Here is a 22,032-nt window from a genome sequence, read left to right as displayed (position 1 = left end):
CGCGCAGGCTCAGCAGCCACGGCTCACGGGCCCAGCCGCTCCACGGCATGTGGGATCCTCCCGGACCGGGGCACGAACCCATGTCCCCTGCATCAGCAGGCGGACTCTCAACCACTGCACCACCAGGGAAGCCCTCCCCAGATCTTTTTGGCTATTAAGGTTCTTTTGCCATTTCATAAAATTTTAGAATCTAGTCCCTCAAAAAATTCTGCTGGGAATTTGATTGCTATTAAATCTATAGATTTGGGGAGAGTTGACATATTTGCTACTCTGACCTAATCCATGAACATGACATGTCTCTCCATTTATTTACTTATTTTTTATTTCTTATTTATTTTATTTTACATTTTTGGGTGCACCGGCCCTTCATTGCTGCACGTGGCCTTTCTCTAGTTGCGACAAGCAGGGGCTATGCTTTGCTGCCGTGCGCGGGCTTCTCGTTGCAGTGGCTTCTCTTGTTGCGGAGCACGGGCTCTAGGCGTGCGGGCTTCAGTAGTTGTGGCTCACGGGCTCTAGAGTGCAGGCTCAGTAGTTGTGGCGCACGGGTTTAGTTGCTCTGTGGCATGAGGGATCTTCCTGGACCAGGGCTCAAACCCGTGTCCCCTGCATTGGCAGGCGGATTCTTAACCACTGCGCCACCAGGGAAGCCCCTCTCCATTTATTTAGATCTTTGATTTTATTCATGAGTTCTGAATTATTCAACATACAAATCCTGTATGTGTTCCTTCTATTTGCACACAACATGATTGTCTATATGAGGTTAGCAAGGTCATAAAGTACAAGATTAACACAGACACACAAATCAGTTCTGTTTCTATATTCCAGCAATGAACACTTGTAAATGAAAGCTTTTTAAAAATGCCACTCAAAATAGCTCCCCCCAAAATGAAGTACATTTAGGTTGTTTCCACATCTTGGCTATTGTGAATAATGCTGTAATAAACATGGGTGTGCAAATCTCTTTGAGATCCTGTTCTCAATTCTGTTGGATATACATAGAGATTGCTGGATCATATGGTAATTTTAGTTTTAATTTTCTGAGGAACCTCCGTATTGTTTTCCATACAGACTACACCATTTTACATTCCCAGGGCACAAGGGTTCCAACTTCTTCACATGCTTACCAAACATTTGTTCTTTTCTGTGTTTTTGATAATGGCCATCCTAGTGGGTGTGAATTGATATCTCACTGTGGTTTTGATTTGCATATTTTTAATGATTAGTGATGTTGAGCATCTTCTCATGTTTGCTGGCCATTTGTGTATCTTCTTTGGAGAAATGTCTGCTAAAGTCCTTTGCCCATTTTTAAATTGGGTTATTTTGTTGTTGAGTTGTAGGAATTCTCTTTATATTCTGGCTATTAACTCCTTATCAGATGTATAATGGGCAGATATTTTCTCCCATGATGTAGGCTGCCTTTTCACTCTGTTAATTATTTCCTTTGATGATCAAAAAGTTTTTAAGTTTAATGTAGTGCATTTGTCTATTTTTGCTTTTGTTGCCTGTGCTTTTGGTGTAATATCCGAGAAGTCATTGCCAAATTCGATCTCATGAGCTTTTCCATTTTCTTCTGTGACTTTTATAGTTTTAGGTCTTACATTTAGGTTTTTATTCCACTTTGAGTTAGTTTTTGCATATTGTGTAAGGTAAGGGCCCAACTTTATTCTTTTGCATGTGACCATCCAGTTTTCCTAGCATCATTTATTGAAGAGAATGTCCTTTTCCCATCAATTGTTTTGGAACCTTGGTCAAAGATCATTTGACTACATATGTCAGAGTTTAATTTGGGACTCATTCTGCTCCACCGGTTTTAATGTCCGTTTTTATGCTAGTACCACACTGTTTTGATTACTGTGGCTTTTTAGTAAGCTTTGAAATGAGGAAGTGTGAGACTTCCAATTTTGTTCTTCTTTTTCAAAATTGTTTTGGCTATTCAGGGTCCCTTGAGATTCCACATGAATTTTAGGATAGATTTTTCTATTTCTGTAGACAAACAAAACACAACGCTGTTGGGATTTTGATATGGACTGCATTAATTATGTAAATCGCTTTGAGTAGTATTGACATCTTAACAATATTAAGTTATTCAGTCCATGTACATGGGATGTCTATTTATTTGTGTCTTCTTTTATTTCTTTCAGCAGCACTTTGCAGTTTTCACTGTACAAGTCTTTCACTTTTTGGCTAGGTTTATTCCTAAGTATTTTATTCATTTTGATGCTATTGTAAATGGATTGTCCTCTTAATTTCCTTTTTGGATTGTTCATTGTTAGTGTGTACAAACACAACTGATTTTTTGGCACTGATTTAGTATCCTGGAACTTTGCTGAATTCATTCGTTCCAGTAGTTTTTTTTAGTGGAGTCTTTGGGGCTTTCTATGTATAAGATTATGTCATCTGTAAACAGAGATAATTTTACTTCCTCCTTTCCAATTTGGATGCTTTTTATTTCTTTTTCTTGCCTAATTGCTTCCAGTTCCATGTTGAATGCCCATTTTTAAATTGAGTTGCTTGTCTTTTTATTGTTTAGCGTAAGAGTTCTTTACATAGTCTGGATGCTATACCATAATCAATTGGGAGAAGCCACAATGGGGGCTTCTGGAAGGATAGTAAGTTTCATTTCTTGATATGTGCTGCAGTTTCATAGACACATTTCACTTTGTGAAAATTCATGGAGGTGGTGATCTGTGTTGAGGTTGTGTGGGTATGTTTATGAAAGCTGATTGAGCTGGACACATAATTAGTGTGCTCTTCTGTATGTGTGTTATACTTCAACTGAAAAGCTAAAATCAACAAACCAAACTAAGGTAATGAAGAAGCTCTAGAGTTTGCTAGAACTCACAGGTCAGAATACTAGTTTTGAAGTCTATAGCTGAAGGAATATTCAACAATTATTTATTGAGCACCAGGGATACAGTGATAAAAGGGAAGCATTTGTTTCAAGAATCTTACAATGTTAATAGAGAGACAAAATATTAAAATATACTGTTACAAGTATTATGACAAAGGAAATATAGGATTCTATTTAGTTCTCAGAAGGAGTACTAACTGGGTTGGTATTGGAGGTTGAGGGGTATCAGAGAAGAATTCCTAAAGTTGAGCTTAGTCTTCAAAAACGAGTATTAGCCAGGCAATGGCTGGAGAAACAGGCCAACTATGAAGGGCTTCAGGTTTGTTTTCTGTTTCTTTTCTGAGGATGTTATGGAGCAGGACCATTTCGGAAAAGCTACAGCATAGATACCAGATAGAAGGGAAGGAAGACAGGAACACAATGGGTGGGTGAAATGGAAACCAAAATTAAACGACTTTTTAAAAAATATTGAAAGTGAAAAGACTGCTACTATCCTAGCATCTATGAAATATAAAGCAGAGATCAGCAGAAATTCATAGCCTTAAGCACTTATATCAATAAAAATAAAAGACAAAAAATATATTAAATGAATTCCAAACTCCAAATGCTAAGATAAAGCACAAGAAAATAACCAAAATAAAACATAAGGAAGGAAATAATGAAAGATAAAATAAAAATTAATGAGGGTGGGAGTAGGAAAAAACAATCAAATTAATAAAAATAATTGTCTTTGGGGAAATTAACAAAATACACTACTAGCTAACATAATCAAGGCGGGAAAGGGACAAAGCACAAATATACAAAATACGAAATGACTAGGGGGAGATAACTGTGGAAATAGAAGAGATTTAAAATACCATAAGAGACTCTCTGGCAGATAGATCTCTATGCAAATAAATTTGAAAATGAGACAAAATGGATAATTTCTTAAGAAAATGCAGTTTACCAAAATTGACCTCATTAGGAAAAAAAAGCATAAATAGATCAATTACCATAAAAGAAACAGAAGAATACATCAAGGAACTATCCCCTGCCCCCCAAATAAAAGGCCCTATTGCTTTCATAGAGGAATTGTCAAAGAATACATTGTCCCCAATGTTACATACATTGTACCAGAGCCTAGAAAATGAAAGAAAACTTCAAACAACTCTTATGAATCAAGTATAATATGGAAACCTAAACCTGATAAAAACAATACAAAAAAATTCCAAAAAGTTATCACTTATGACTGTTGATGCCAAAGTACTAAATATTAGCAAAAATAGCCCAATATCATATTAAGAAAACCCAGTAGGATGTTTTTCCAGGAAGGCAAGCTTGGTTCAATAGTTGGAAATCTATTAATATAATACATCATATTAATAGATCTAAAGAAAAAATTATGTTCATAGGTCCTGAAAAATTAACAAAATTCAACAGTCATTCCTGATTAAACACAGAACAAAAGAGGTAATTATGGATTTATGGATATTTTCTTAATAGGAAAAAGTATGTATACCTTAGTCCTGAATACAACCTTACTTAATAGTGAAATGCTACAGGAATTTCACAAGGATCAGAAACAAAGTTAAGACTGCCTACTATTTTCCACTGTTATTTAAATATAAAGGAGATACTAGGCAATGCACTTACACATAAGAAATCAATTAGAGGCACAGGAACTGGAGAAGTAAAACTATTTCTATTTATGGATAAGACATAATATTTATCTGGAAAGTGCTAGAGAATCAAAGGTAAAATTAATGCAAGGAATAAAATCATTCTGGAAGGTAAAAACGTTAATACAGGTATAATAGCCTTCAAATATACAAACAATAAAAAGAGTCACAATGGAAAAAAAAAACCATTCAAAATGCAAACAAAGAATCCCATGTGCAGCAAAGTTTGAGAACCACTGTGTTAGAACACACAACCTCCTCCCCTGTCAGGCCTTCCAACATGCTGTTTCCTCTGCCTGGGGTTTCTCCCTATTTTTACTTGACTAATTTCTACTCACCCCTCAGAAGCCAGCTTAAGAATGCTTTCTTCAGCAAAGACTTCCCTGATTACCTTACAGCACTTATCACAGCTGCAACGAATTAGTTGTGTAACTAACTTTTAAATTTATTTTCCCCTATTCTTTTTTCCAGCTTTTTTGAGATATAATTGACATATAAATTGTGTAAGTTTAAGGTGTACAACGTGTTGATTTGATACTTACATATAGCAAAATGATTGCTACCATAGTAATAGCTAAGCCTCCATCAGGTCACATAATTTCCACTTCTTTTTTTGTGGTGAGAACATTAAAGATCTCTCTTTTGTAAGTCCTGACACTCAGGCCTCAACCTTTACCCCATTATAAAAATCACCATCTCTGGAGGAGGGACCCACACAGAATAATTTCACTGCCCTAAAAATTCTCTAAGCTCTGCCTATTCATCCCTCCCTCCTGTCAAACCCCTGGGAACCACTGATCCTTTTACTGTCTTTCCTTTTACAGCATGTCATTTTGTTGGAATCATACACTAGATAGCCTTTTCAGATTGGCTAGGTATAGTTTTTAAACTGCTTAAGTGATTCCAATATTCAGCCAAGTTTGAGAATGAATGGTCTAACTCACGTTTCTTCCTCCACATCTTCCAATATACTCAGGTCAAACCTTCCCTAACTTTTGGTGACAAAATATTCCCTAGAGTTGCAGAAGTAAAGCTTATTAGCCATTCTTTGGAAAGAAAAAATAAGGTCAGGTACATGAGTTTTCTAACAGTAAATGAAAGCTTCTGATTAGCAAAGTGCTTTCTGGCTACATGTGAAACACCAAAGAGACTTGTAGTTCCATTACTCCCTAAGTCACAGACTTTCAGGGGGAGAAGGTGAGAACTCTGCTAGCTCTAACAAGCTAGTTTGTTTACTTTCCTGTGACACTCATTTATATGGCTTATTCTTTCAAAATTGTGAGATAGGTTTTAGAGAAATTATGTCATAAAAAGATGGCTATTGTAAACATTCAGTTGATTTAAACATTGTATTAGTTATATAAATGATTTGATAATGAGCTTGCTCTGCTTTCTGCAAGATAATTTTTATTCAAATTTATACAATTCTCTCATTGTGAATATGATGGTAAAGGACCAATCACATTATTCTCTTCCCATTTGTACAGAATTTTAAGAAATGAAGTGATTTTGAATTTTAAAAAAGGAAGGTAAAATAGGAATAAACCTAAACAAAACATGCACAAAATCTATATGAGAAAAACTTAACACTTTCTTGAAAGACACAAAAGTAGACTACAGCAAATGGAAAGACATCCAGTGTTCTTAAAAGGGATGATGCAAACATCATAAAGATTCATTATAAATTAATTTATAAATTTAACACAATCACAATAACAATACCAAAATTTTTTGCTGGAGCTAGCCAAGTTGACAGTAAAGTTCACATGGAAAACTAAACATGTAAGAATAGGGAAACACAGAGAAAGAAAACTTAATGAGGACTGGCTGTAGCAGACAGTAAAACATACAATAATTATGTGCCGATACACAAATAGACAGCCAGACAGAACAGAAAGTCTAGAAATTGATCTAAACAAATAGGGAATTATTGAATGTGATAAAAGGAAGCATCTAAAATAACTGGGGTAAAGAATAGCTTTTTAGTAAGCGGTTTTGGGACAAGTGGATAGCCATTTAGAAAGACATAAAATCAGATCCACATCTCATGATACACAAAATAAACTCTAAACTATATAGTTCTGACTTTTGACTTTTAGAACCATGTTGATATTTCACATACCCCAAAGGGAAAAAAATGTATGGGTTTAAAAAATTCTAAAATGGAAAATAACCAGGAAAAAGCCCTCTCTTTCAAAAGAATAATAATAACCACAGGGAAGCGGTGGAGGGCAAAAAGACAAAACTCAAGTAACTTTTGAACACATCTGAGTATGTACTCTCAGCAAGAAGACATAAAGAACTTCAAACAAATTTCAATCTTCAGTTAGTAGGTTAGTACTTGGTTCAGGTTGCTACAACAAAAATACCAGAGACTGGGTGGCTTCAACAACAGGATCTTATTTCTCATAGTCCTGGAGGCTAGGAAGTGCAAGATCAAGGTGCCAGCTGATTTGGTTTTTGGTAAAGGCACTCTTTCTGGTTTTTAGATACCTTCTTGCTGTGTCCACACATGGTGGAGAGAGTGATCATCTCTTGTGTCTCTTCTTAAAAGGGCAGTAATCCCATTCATGAGGGCTCCACCCTCATGACCTAATTATCTTCCAAATGCTCCACCTCCAAATACCATCACATTAGGGATTAGGGCTTCTATACAACATATGAATTTGGGGGTAGGTGGGGGGCCACAGACATTGAGTCCACAGCAGTTTGTATAGGTTAGCAATTCTGAAACTACTTTCCGTATATTCTAGGATTGAGCAATAAGTTAACATATTATGGATAGCAGGAACAAAGTTTCTCTAGGTCAGAGAAGAGAGTTGTAAGTATAGAAAGGGAGAATACTAGAATGAACCCTAAGATGTGGGAAAGGATTGGAGTTATTGGTTTGAACTCATGGGGTGTGTGTGTGTGTGTGTACATGAATATGCACACATACATACTTCTTCCTAGCTCTATCTACTGAGAGATTCTAGAAGCAATGACACTAAGAGTAATGAGTATACCTAGCACCCAGACCTTGGTTTCTAAATAGCATTGTTAACTTAAAAGAACCACAGTACAGGCTAAGATGGAGGGATGGGGACCAGACTTACCCCCTTCTTGAAACAACTAAAAAAGTGTAAAAAGAAGAATAAAAAAGTGAAACAATGACTCACAAGACCTTGGAAAACAGGCAGTGAAGGACAGTGAAACCTGGGAGATGAGAAGCAAGATGAGTCTCAGCTTACTACATGAAGAAAGTTTCCAGGCTGCAGCAAAGGAAAGGGAACCCCATCTAGAGCTTGAAGGTCTCCTTGAGTTGAGAAGAGAGAGCTGAGGCTCTGGGAGAGCCAAGGAGGCTTGATTTTGCAGGGCAAAGGACTGTGGAGGAGAAAGCAGCAAAGAGAATTCCAGAGATCTTTAGAGGGTCACCTTCAAGTGTTCAGTTGAGTAGTGATCAGAGCACATATGTGAGGAAACTACATAAGGCCAGGGGAACAATAACCCAGAAGGATTAAAGGGAACTATCCTCAAAGTATATCCAGGGCCAGAAATACTGCCTGTCCCCAAAAGCCTTAATGGGAAATCTCATAATTCAGAAGACAACAGAGTACTAAAAAGGGTCTAGCCTCAGGACTAGAGAAAATGAACCTTACATTAAAGACTGCATTGTTTTTGCCTAATAAAGCTTAAAAGCAAGACCCAAAAGGATCAAACTATTTCTATTAACAGTATCTCAAAGCAAAGCTCAAGAATATTTTTAGGAATATAAATATATCTAACACCCAATAAGGTAAAATTCAAAATGTCTGCATTCAATCAAAAGTTGCCAGGCACGCAAAGCAGCAGAAAAATCCAACCCATAATGAGGAGAGAAAATCAAATGAAATTGACCCAGAAATGATGCATATCTAGCAACAGTAATTAGCAAACACATACATTAAAACAGATATTATAACTATTCTATATTTTCAAGAAGCTAGAGCAAAGATTAACATGTTAAGTAGAGACAGAAAGAAATAAAGACCCAAGTCAGACTTCTGGAAATGAAAATTACAACACATGAGATAAAAAGTACACTGGATAGGGTTAACAGAAAATTAAACATTACAGAAAAAAGATCAGTGAACTTGAAGACACAGCAGTTGAGACTCTACAAAATAAATCACAGATTTATTTTCTATCAAAAAAATGATTAAAAGCAACGAATCATGAGACAATATCAAGTAGCCAAATGTATGTGTAATTGGACTATCCAAAGAAGAGAAGTAGAACAGAAAACATTTTGTAGAAATAATGGCTTAGATTTTTCTAAATTTCTGATGAAATTTTCCTAAATTTGATGAAAAATGTAAATCCACAGGTCTAAGAAGCTCAATGAAACCCAAGCACAGGACACATGAAAACAATTACACCATGGTACACTATAATCAAATAGTTTTAAACCAGTGATAAAGAGAATCTTAAAAGAAATCAGGAATTATTAAAGAAATGCAAATCAAAACTACAATGAGGTATCACCTCACACCAGTTAGAATGGGCATCATCAAAAAATCTACAAACAATAAATGCTGGAGAGGGTGTGGAGAAAAGGGAACCCTCCTACACTGTTGGTGGGAATGTAAATTGATACAGCCACTATGGAGAACAGTATGCAGGTTCCTTAAAAAACTAAAAATAGAACTACCCTACAACCCAGCAATCCCACTACGGGGTATATACCCAGAGAAAACCATAATTCAAAAAGACACATGCACCCCAGTGTTCATTGCAGCACTGTTTACAATAGCCAGGTCATGGAAGCAACCTAAATGTCCATCCACAGACGAATGGATAAAGAAGATGTGGTGGTACATATATACAATGGAATATTACTCAGCCATAAAAAGGAAAGAAATTGGGTCACTTGTAGGGACGTGGATGGACCTGGAGACTGTCATACAGAGTGAAATCAGAGAGAACAAATGTTGTATATTAATGAATATTTGTGGAATCTAGAAAAATAGTACTGATGAACCAGTTTCCAAGGCAGAAACAGAGACACAGATATAGAGAACAAAAGTATGGACACCAAAGGGGGAAAGGGGGGTCTGGGATGAATTGGGAGATTGGGATTAACATATATACACTAATATGTATAAAATAGATGATCATCTGCTGTATAGCACAGGGAACTCCATTGTACAGTAGAAACTAACACAACATTGTAAAACAACTATACCCCAATTAAAAAAAAGAAATCAGGAAAAGAAGACAAATTAAGTAGACAGGAAAAAGGTAAAGATGATAGTCACTTTCTTGTTGGACAGTGGAGAAATATCTTTATAGTTCTGAAAGAAAAAAAAGTCAACCTACAGTTCTTTACCCATCAAAAACATGTTTTAAAACTGGAGTTGAAGTAAAGACGTTTTTCAGACATATAAAAGTTGAAAGAATATATTGCCAGAAGACTTGCATTATCAGAAATATTAAATGACATTCTTCAAGAAGAAAGAAAATGATGCCAGATGGAAACAAAGAAATGAAGAGCACTGGAAACTGGGTAAATACAGACATTTTTTTCTTAATTTAAGTTGCTTGGAAAGATAATCAACTATTTAAAGTAAAACTAATAACAACATACTATGGGTTTATAGCATACACACAAGTAAAATGTATGACAGTATTAGCACAAAAACCAGGAGGAGAGAAATGGAAGTACCGTGGTGCAAGGTTCTTAATACTGCATGTGAACTAGTATAATATTACTTCAAGGCAAACTGTGATAAGTAAAAAAACACATACATACATATATATATATATATATATATATACACACACACACACACCAGTGCTTTTCAACCAGGTGTGATTACACCCTTCAGGGAACATTTGGCACTGTCTGGAGACATTTTTGACTGTCACAACTAAGGAAGCGCTACTGGCATCTAGTGGGTGGAGGCCACAGATGCTGCTTAATATCCTACAATGCACAGGACTTCTCCTTGCTACTACAGTTGTCTGGCCTATGATGTCAATAGTGACAATGTTGAGAAAGCCTACTAAAGTAATATAACAAAAGATTATCGCTAATAAACCTACAAAGGAGGTAAAATTAAATCATAAAAATCACTCAATCCAAAAGAAGGCATAAGAAAGAGAAAAAAGTGAACAGAAATTAGATGAGACAAATATAGAAAACGAAGACAATAGAAGCAAGATGGTAGATTTTAAACCTAACCTCATTAATAATCACATTAAATGTAAAGGATCCAAATATGTCAATTAAATGGCAGAGATTGTCAGATTGGATAATTCCTAGACCCAACTATATGCTAACTACAAAAATCACACTTTAAATTTAAAGACACAAATAAGTTAAAAGATACAACATGCTAACAAAACTCAAAAGAGAGTAAGTGTGGTTATACTAATATCAAAGTTAATTTCAGAGAGAAGAATATTAACAGAGATGAAGATAATTTCCTAATGATAAAAAGGTTAATTCATAAAAAATACATAGGGCTTCCCTGGTGGCACAGTGGTTGAGAGTCCGCCTGCCGATGCAGGGGACACCAGGGTTCGTGCCCCAGTCTGGGAAGATCTCACATGTCATGGAGCGGCTGGGCCCATGAGCCATGGCCGCTGAGCCTGCGCGTCCGGAGCCTGTGCTCCGCAACGGGAGAGGCCACAACAGTGAGAGGCCCGCGTACCTCAAAAAAAAAAAACAAAAAAAACCCATAAAAAATACATAACAGGGGCTTCCCTGGTGGCGCAGTGGTTGAGAGTCCGCCTGCCGATGCAGGGGACGCGGGTTCGTGCCCCAGTCCGGGAAGATCCCACATGCCGCGGAGCGGCTGGGCCCGTGAGCCATGGCCGCTGAGCCTGCGCGTGCGGAGCCTGTGCTCTGCAACTGGAGAGGCCACAACAGGGAGAGGCCCGCGTACCGCAAAAAAAAAAAAAAAAAAAAAAAAAAAAAAAAACATAACAGTCCTAAACATGTAGACACACAATAACAGAGCTTCAGAAGCTATAAATAAAAAACTGATAGAATCATGAGAAAAATAGACAAATCTACAATTATAGAGATGTCAATACCCTTCCTTCAAAAATTGATAGAACAGTGCACACAAATGCCAGTAAAAGTAAAGACTTGAACTACATTATAAAACATCTTGATTTATATGAGTCTCCTTATTCCTAGTCATTGATTTTTTTCAAGGTTCAGGCCAGTCATCTTGTAGAATGTGCCACATTTTGGATTTGAATATTTTATTATTACACCCAGGTTTGGCAAGAATACTACATAGGTATTGTTGTACCTAGGTTTGTTGTATACATGAAGTTTTAAAAACTCATTCTTATAGAAAAATTATTAGTAAAAACAAAAATATAAAGCATGAGATTAAAAAAAGAAACATTCTAGCTTGGTTTAAAATAAAATTTCCACTCTTTTCTTTTTCCTTGTGCCTAAGAAATGAGCACAATGTTCACATTTGCACCTGTATATTTGCTGGCATTCTGTCACCTGTGTATGTGTTGTATTTTAACAACAACAACAAAAAATGTCTTAAGGGCAAAGCTTTTCTCTTCCTTTATTTTTCACAAAATGTGTATTCCAGTCTGCTAAGTCTTCTTATTACCACAGAGTAAACTATATTTAAGGAATGAGCTGGGGAGGGAAAAATCTGTACTGGAAATATTTAAGGGATGAATTGGAAGGGAAAAAAATCAGTATTGAAGAGAAAAGGGCAATTACTATCTTAGGCAGCCTTCTGAGTAATTAGTGCTATACAATCTCAGACTGCATACCAGCTGTTAAGTTGAGTAAATGTCTTTATTTTTATTGGTTTTGCCCTTTATATCTCTAAATGAGAAACAATAAAGAGATTTTGATTAACTTAAAAAAAACTTAACCTAATTGATATTTCTAAGCATACTCTACCCAACAGCAAAATACATATCCTTTTCAGGTGTACACAGAAAAGTTACCTATATAGACCACATTCTGGGTCATAAAACATTCTCAATGTATGGCATGGGGAACACAATCAATAATATTATAATAACTTTGTATAGTGACAGATGGTAACTTGACTTATCGTGGTGATTGTTTTGTAAGGTATAGAATTATTGAATCACTGTGTTGTGCACCTGGAACTAACATAGTATTGTAGGTCAATTATACTTCAATTTTAAAAATTAGGACTTCCCTGGTGGCACAGTGGTTAAGAACCCACCTGCCAATGCAGGGGACATGGGTTCGAGCCCTGGTCCGGGAAGACCCCACATGCTGCAGAGCAACTAAGCCCAGGTGCCACAACTACTGAGCCTGTGCTCTAGAGCCCATGAGCTGCAACTACTGAGCCCACGTGCCACAACTACTGAAGCCCGCATGCCTAGAGCCCATGCTCTGCAACAACAGAGGCCACCACAATGAGAAGCCCACGCACCGCAACAAAGAGTAGCCCCCACTCACTGCAACTAGAGAAAGCCTGTGTGCAGCAAGGAAGACCCAGTGTGGCCAAAAATAAGTAAAGAAATTTATATAAAAATTAAATAAACAAAATATAATTAAACAAAACGTTTAAAATAATTTTAATAGGATTCAAGCCACAAAAAGTATTTTTTCTGACCACAATGGAATTAAATTAAACATCAATAACAGAAAGATATCATGAAAACCCCAAGTATTTAGAAACTAAATAACATACTTTTAAATACTTGTGGATCAATGAGGAAGTCAAAAGAAAAATTAGAAAGTATTTTGAACTTAATAAAAATGAAAGCATACCAAAATTTGTGGGATACAACTAAAACAGTACGTAGAGAAGGAAATTTATAGCGCTCAACATTTATATGAAAAGATAGGCCTCAAATAATGGATCTCAGCTTCCATCCACCTTTTAAAAAACTAGAAAAAGAAGACTGAAGGAAGTTCAAAGTAAGCAAAAGGAAGGAAATAACACAGATCAGAGTTGACATAAATGGAAAAAGAGAGAAAATGAGTGAAACCAAAGATGATTCTTTGAGATATTCAGTAAAACTGTTACACCTCTAGCCAGACTTATCAGAAGAGACACAAATTACCAATATAGAAATGAGAAAGAAGATGCAAATTACCAACATAGGAGTCAGAGATGACATTACTATAGATTTTACATATAATAAAGGATAAAATATTATGAACAACTTTATGCCAGTATATTCAACTACTTAGATAAAATGAGTAAGTACCTTAAAAGACACAAATTACCAAAGCTCACTCAAGAAGAAATAGATAACATGAATAGCCCTATATCTATTAAATAAATAAAAAGGTTCCCACAAAGAAGCCTCCAGGCCCAGAAAGCTTGAATGGTGAATTCTACCAAATACTTAAGGAAGAAAGAATATCAATTCTACCCAAACTCTCCCATTAAATTGAAAAGAAGGCTATACTATCTAACTCATTTTCTGAAGCCTGCATTTCTCTGACACCAAAGCCATAGAAAGACTTTCCAAAATTGAAAACCACAAACTAATATCCCTTGTGTATACAGATGCAAAAATTCTTAATAAATTTTTAGCAAATCAAATCCAGCAATACATAAAATGGATAATTCATCATTATTCATGGGGTTTATTCCAGGAATGCAAGGTTGGTTTAGCAATCAAAAAATCAGTGTAATTCATCAATATTAACAGACTGAAAAAGAAAAAAAACTATATGATCATCTAAATAGATTTTTATAGAATAAGCATTTGATAAAATACAACATCTATGATTGATGAAATAGAAAACACTCAGCAAACTAGGAATAGAAGGAAACTTCCTCAAACTGATGAGAGAATCTATGAAAAACCTTCAGGTAACATCATACTTAATGGTGAAAAATTGAATGATATCTCCAAAGATCAAGAACAAGCCTACCGTGACTGCTCTCACTGTCATTAAACTGTATTCAACAGCTTATTAGAGGTTTCAATGAATGTGGTAAGGTGACAAAAATAAACATAAGCATCCAGATTGGAAAGAAAGAAGTAAAACTGCCTCTATTTACAGATGATGACCTATGTAGGTAATCCAATGGACTCTTCAAAAAAACTACTAAAATTAACAAGTGAATCTATCAAAGTTGTAGGATACAAACTCAATATATAAAAATCAAATGTATTTTTATATAGCAGCAATGAACAGTAGGAAAATGAAATTAAAACAATAGAACAGTAGGCTAAACATATGAAATGTGTGGGGATAAGTCTGACAAAAGATATGCAAGACCCGTATACCGAAAACTACAAAAACTTGTTGAGAGAATTAAAGACCTAAATAAATGGAGAGATATACCATGTTCATGGACTGGAAGACTCAATATTTTTAAGATGTCAATTCTCCCCAAAATGATCAATAGAGTCAATATAATCCCAATAAAAAATCCCAGCAGGCTGTTTTGGAAAACAGCCCCTGGTAATTTCTTAAAAAGTTAAATATACACCTACCATATGATTCAGCCAGTCTGCTCCTAGGTATTTCTCCAAGGGAAGAGAGAGCATATATCCAATACAAAGACTTGTACACAAATGTTCAAAGCAGCTTTATTTGTAGTAGACAAAAACTGCAAGTAACTCAAATGTCTATCAACAGGTGAATGGATAAAAAAATTGTGGTAATAATTATATCATTTAATACTACTCTGTAATAAAAATAATGATACATGCTATAACTTGGATGAATCTCAAAATAATTCTGTTGTTTGAAAGGTAACAAAGAGTACATATTCTATATATATATATATATATGTATATATATACATATATATTTCTAGAAAATGCAGAGTAATCTATATTGACAGGAGGTCAGGGTTTCCTGGGGTTAAGGAAGGGATATGAAGTGGCAAGGGGGAGGAATTACAAAGGGGCACAAAGAAAACTTGAGGGGTGAAGGATATGTTCATTATCTTGATTGTGGTGATGGTGTATATAGGTGTGTATTTGTCAAAACTTATCAAATTGTATACTTTAAACATGTAGTTTATTGTATGTCAATTATACCTCAATAGAACTGTTAAAAAAAGTAAGGGAACCAGGGATCCTTGAAGAAATGCTGAACCCAGGGCTGAATGCAGGAAAGGAGGAGATGAAACTGAAACATCTTCCTGTGCCAGAAAATCAGGTAGTACTCAAAAAATGATGGGAACATGTCAATAGAACATGGGAGGGGCTTCCACTGTGTGTGCCTACTATGTGTCTCAAAGTAGCTAATGACAATAATGGGTTAGAACATATGGGCAAAATAAGAATCCAGGTGTCCACACTAATATAAATAAATGAATGAAAAAATAAACAAATGGGAAGAAGGAAAAGCCCTTCCCTGGAGTAGAATGCTAACTAGTAAATGTAGACGGAATGATGGAATTAGACCATTGCCTTTGATAACCATCTTAATAATAAATAATTAGGAAAGGATCATTGATGAATGCTAAAACTCCCCACAAGATACTTACTAATTTCAAAGGGAAAAATTTATAGTGGAAAACCTCACAGACACTTCCTTAAGGGCATGGTCAAAGTTGCAATCACATATGAAGGGACAAATTGATATCATGTGCCTCCTAAAACAAATCACTGAGAAGAACACAACATCACTTTTGTGGTGTTATTGCCAAAGTATATAATCTCCATATAATTATGATAAAACATAAACAAATCCAAAACGAGGGACATTTTTCCAAAATAACTGGCCTGTAGTCTTCAAAAATACTAAGGTCACAAAAGACACAGGAACTGTTTCCAATCAAAGGAGACTAAAACGTCATGACAATTATGTGCAATGTGTGAACCTGGTCTGCATCCTGGACCAGGATAAAGGGTTTTTTGTTTTGTTTTTCGTACGGTAAGGGATGTTATTAGGAAAACTGATGAAATTAGAATACCATCTATGGATCAGATACAGTATTATATGAATTTTAATTTCCTGATATTATTTTATTATTGTCATGTAAGAGAATGTCCTTGTTCTTTAGGAAATATCCACTGAAGGGACATCATTTGTGTAACTTATCCTCAAATGGTTCAGGAAAAATTATCCAGAAATATGATAAAATTCTGACATTTGGGGGATCTGGGTGAAGGGTACACAGGAATCCTATGTACTATTCTTGCAACTTTTCTGTAAATCTGAAATTATTTCAAAACAATGTTGTGAAACATTAAGAGTATTATCTAAAAGAATCAAGACAGTAAGGACAATGTCTAAAATTGAAAAAACAGGTAATGGAAAACTCAATCAGAGTAACAAATGGAAGGAGAGGTAAAAAGAATTAAACAGAAAGTATGACACAAAGAAAGCAGAAAAAAAATAATGGCAGGAATACTGCCACATATACCAGCAATGATAATAAAATGAATGCATTACACTCACCTATTAATAGACAGATGTTCTGATTGTTTAAAACCAAGTAACTCAAGATCTTGCTATATTCTATTTAAAAGAGACATACCTGAAACAAAATAACTGAGGAAGGTTGAGAATAAAGGGATGGAGAAAGTTATAACAGGAAAATGATATTAACAAGAACTACAACATGCAACAAACAGGGAGTGGCAGAAGTTGCTAGCTGTCCTAATCCAAATGTCCTTGGTAACAATGCCAATTTTTAGCAGACAGAGCTATCTGATAGGCCTCCCTGGAAGCTTAGGTGTGGCCACTTGACTAAATTCTGCCAATGAGATAAAAATTGAATTGTTTTCTGGGGCTTTCTGGGAAGGTCACTTATTAGAAATTGGCAGAGCTGGGACCAGCCCATTTTTGTCCTCCTACCTTTCCTCTTCCTTCTGGCCCTCAATGGAGATGTGCTGGCTGGAGCTCCAGAAGTCTCGTGGACCATGAGGGGACCTTAGGATGGAAACCATACACCGAGATGGTGAAGCAGAAGATAGGAGCCTGGGTCCCTGATAGTATCGCAGAGCCCTTGAATACCTATCTCCAGACTTCTTCTACCCAAGAAAAAATCTTTCTTCTTTAAACTAATTTTATTTATTATTTTTTCCTAATATATGTAGTTGAACCTAATCCAAACAGGAATAGTAACATGCTTTACAAAGAAAGAATTCAAGGCATGTATAAATATATGCATAAATAAATGGGACAAAGAGGGCTACTTCATATTTTATGAAGGAAAAATATACCAGGACAATATAAAAGTTATGGACCTTTATACATTCTTTATGCACTAACAATACAGCTTCAAAATATATAAGGCTAACCCTGACTAAAATATAGGAAATAGACAAATTTAGTTATGACGGGAGGTTTATACATATCTCTCTCAATGAGGAAGGATATAAGGATCAGTATAACACAACTTAACAAGCTTATTCTAACAAGGCTATAAGGGACTTTTACTCAAGAGACAATATACGTATTTTTCAATTCATATGAAAAAGTTACAAAAATTGACCATGTTTGAAGTCAGGGGTCAGCAACCTTTTTAATGGAAAGGCCAAACAGTATATGTTTTAAGCTGTATGGGCCACAGAGTCTCTATTACAGCCACTCAGCTTTGCAGTTGTAGCTGGAAAGCAGTCATAGGTAGTATGTAAACAAATGGGTGTGGCTGTGTTCCAATAAAACTTGATTTCCAAAATAGGCACCAGGCCCATGTAGCCTACAAGCTGTAGTTTGTGGATCCCCGTTCTAGGTAACAGAGGAAGTATCAAAAAATTTCCATAAAGCTGATATCACACAGGCCACAATTACCATAATGTAGTGTTAAAAATGAACATAATAGCAAAAAATATCCCCCCCAACCTGGCCCAGATCTACACACATGGACATTTTAAATGCATTTCTAAATAACTCTTGAGTTGAAGAGAAAATAAAAACAGAAAACACAAATGAGTTAGAACTTAAAAAAAAAACACTGGAACTACTATACAACAAAACCTATGTAATGGAGCCAAAGTGAAGAAGAAAATATATGGCCTTAAATGTATTTGTTAGAAAGCAAGGAAGACAGAAAGTAAATTAGTTTTCATCTCAAGAATTTAGAATAAGGATAACAATAAGAAGAACAATGCAGCAATAATAAAACATACAGAAAATACAATGAAGAAATTAATAAAGGGAAAAGCAGACTATTTTTAAAAAAGAAAACAAAGAAATTGAGTTGATCAAGAGAACCTAAAGTGGGTCCTTTGAAAAGACCAACAAAATAGATAAGCCTCTGGAAAGAGAATCAAGAAAAAAGAGAAAAAACAAGTAAACAGCATTAGCAATGGAAAAGGGGACATACTTAAAGAGAGATCACACAATCATCCACTCAAGAAATATTTACTGAATGGCTACTATGTGGCAGGCCATGACACAGTCCCCACAGTCATAGAGACAACAATATAGTGGAGAGACCATAAATGAATGAAAAATTAAATTACATTAGTGATAAATGCTACAAAGAAAATAAAACATTTAAAAAATAAAACTACATATTTCCTCAAGTCAAAAAAAAATGGAAAACTTAGATGAAACCGACAATTTTCTAGGAAATATAAATTACCATAATTGACTCAAGGAGAAGTAGAAAACCTGAAAAAAAACAGAAACCAAAGAAGAGATTTAAATAGTGAGGAAAGATCTGCACCCTCAGAAGGCATGAGGCCAAGATGGTTAAGGAAGAGAAATTCCAGTCTGATATAGCCTGTCCCAGAGCATACAACTAGTACAATAATAAAATAAAACATAGCTAAAATATAGCTAAGAGAGGAATTTTCTTAAACAGATAAAGAATATCTGTCAAAAATCTACAATAAACATCACTTATTGGTGAATTATTAAAAACTGTCTCTCTGAACTTGGGAATAAAAAAGGATGCCTAATATCATCCCTGAAAGTCCTAGCAAATTTAGTAAGGCAATAAAAGAAAAGGCATGCAGATTAAAAAGGAAGAAATAAAATTGTGATTATTCAAAAATGACCTGACTGTGTTTGTAGAAGATTATAAAAACCCACACACTATTAGAATTAATAAGTAAATTAGCAAGGTCACTGGGCATAAGACCAACATAAACAAATCCATTTAATTCATATATACTAGCAAAAAATAGGAAATGAACTTTAAAAAAATAGTCCATTTATAATAGCTTTACAGTATTTTTAAAATAAAGATGAAATAGCTAGGAAAAAATCCAACAAGAGGTACAAGGCCTCTATACTGAAAATTATAACATATCACTGAGAGAAATTAAAGACCCACACAAAAGGAGGGATATAACATGCTCATGGAGTGGAAGACCTCACTTAAAAAAATGTCATTTTTCCCTGAATTGAGCTATAGACTTAAAGCAATCCAAATCAAAACCCCAGCAGGTCTTTTTCCTGTGGATACTGAGAAGACAAATTCTGCAATTTATGTAGAAATGCAAAGGGCTAAGAATAGCTAAGGCAACATTTGAGAATTACACAGCTGGAGGACTCATGTATTGGGTTGGCCAAAAAGTTCCTTCCATTTTTAAAGTTAAAAATAAAAGACACATTTTTCATTTTCACCAAGAACTTTATTGAACAACATAGTCACCGTTTTGTTCCACTACCTTCTGCCATTTTTCAGGCAACTTCATAACTCCATCTTCCCAAAACTTTTTATCTTTTTGAGCGAAGAACTGTTCCAGGTGCCTTTTACAGTCTTCCAGAGAACTGAAATTTTTTCCATTAAGAGAATTTTTGTAAAGACTGAAACAAATGGAAATCCAAAGGTGCAATGTCTGGTGAATACGGCAGATGAATCAGAACTTCCCAGCCAAGCTGTAATAGTTTTTGCCTGGTCATCAAAGAAACACGTGGTCTTGCATTACCCTGATGGAAGATTATGCATTTTCTGTTTAATAATTCTGGACACTTTTCCTCGAGTGCTGCTTTCAGTGGTCTAATTGGGAGCAGTACTTGTTGGAATTAATTGTTTGGTTTTCCAGAAGGAGCTCATAATAGAGGACTCCCTTCCAATCCCACCATATACACAACATCACCTTCTTTGGATGAAGACCGGCCTTTGGTGTGGTTGATGGTGGTTCATTTCACTTGCCCCACGATCTTTTCCATTCCACATTATTGTACAGTATCCACTTTTCATCACCCATCACAATTTGTTTTAAAAACGGAACGTTTTCATTACGTTTCAGTAGAGAATCGCATGTGGAAATATGGTCAAGGTTTTTTCTGCTTAACTTATGTGGAACCCAAACATCAAAGCGATTCACATGACCAAACTGGTGCAAATGATTTTCAACACTTGATTTGGACATTTTGAGTACGTTGGCTATCTACTGCATGGGTGTAACGTTGACTGTTCTCAATTAATGTCTCGATTTGATGGCTATCAACTTCAACTGGTCTACCTGACTGTGGAGCATCATCCAGTGAGAAACCTCCAGCACGAAACTTCGCAAACCACTTTTGACACGTTTGATCAGTCACAGCACCTTCTCCATACACTGCACAAATCTTTTTTTGCATTTCCATTGCATTTTTACCTTTCTTGAAATAGTAAAGCATAATATGCTGAAAATATTGCTTCTTTCTTCCATCTTCAATATTAAAGTGGCTACACAAAAATTCACCAATTTTGATAAAATTTTTTTAATGCATGCTGATATGACAGCTGTCACAATGCAATCTAACAAAATTGTATCGAATGAAGTTAAAGACAACTAAACGCTACTAGAGCCATCTTATGGAAAAAAAACCGAATGAACATTTTGGCCAACCCAATATTACCACATGTCAAGACCTGTTGTAAAGCTACAATATCAAGACAGTGTAGTACTGGTACAAGGATAGACAACAAACCAAGGATAGACCAAGTAAAGAATCCAGAAACATCAACACATAAACAAATGCCTGATTGATGACAAAAAAATGGTCTTTTCTATTAACGATTCTGACTCAATGGACATCCATGTGAAAAAGAAAATGAATCTTGACCCCCTGCTTCAGACCATACACAAAAAGCAAATCCAGGTGTATTATAGATATAAATGTGAAAGGTAAAATAATGAAACTTTTAGGTAAAAAGTAGAACATCTGAATGAGCTTCGGGTAGGAAACATTTTCTTAAACAGAACACAAAGAGCTCCAAAATGGGAAAAAATTATACATATTAAAATTAAGAACTGGTATCAAATATTTGCAAACCATATATCTAATAGAGTTAATATCCAAAATACATAAGGAACTCCTAAACAGAAATAGAGTCACAGATGTAGGAAACAAACTTATGGTTACCAGGGGGGAAAGGGGGGAGGGATAAATTGGGAGATTGGGATTGACATATACACATGATGCTTACTTATATGATGAAACTAAAATAGTCAAACTCAAAGAAGCAGACCATATGATAGTGGTTGCCAGTGGATGTGGGTAGGGGAAAGAGGAGTAGTTATTCAATGGGCATACAGTATTGTGCATTTCAAAATTTGCTGAGGGTAGATCTCACATTGTCTTCTTACCACAAAAACAAAATTATATGAAACAAAACAAAGACAACACAAGGAAACTTTGGAGGTGTTGGATATGTCTATTACCTTGAT

At 35.4% G+C, this 22,032-nt stretch overlaps 1 protein-coding gene across 3 annotated transcripts in view; it reads right to left on the bottom strand.

Moving 5' to 3' along the window:
• The window catches only part of BRCC3 (BRCA1/BRCA2-containing complex subunit 3), a 76,944-nt gene that overhangs the window by 9,720 nt on the left and 45,192 nt on the right, over positions 1–22,032 (bottom strand). For 2 of the 3 annotated variants that reach the window (XM_032619642.1, XM_032619641.1), the window contains one exon: positions 17,273–17,347. The exons of the other annotated variant lie outside the window; for it this stretch is intronic. In XM_032619642.1, coding sequence (XP_032475533.1) covers positions 17,273–17,347 — 75 coding nt within the window. The remainder of the gene's footprint in view (positions 1–17,272; positions 17,348–22,032) is intronic. 3 annotated transcript variants of the gene reach the window in all.

This window comes from Phocoena sinus, chromosome X, assembly GCF_008692025.1.
Source record: "Phocoena sinus isolate mPhoSin1 chromosome X, mPhoSin1.pri, whole genome shotgun sequence".
NCBI lineage: Eukaryota > Metazoa > Chordata > Mammalia > Artiodactyla > Phocoenidae > Phocoena > Phocoena sinus.
Note: the sequence above shows the minus strand (reverse complement) of the source record. Positions and strands in the feature narration are given on the sequence as shown.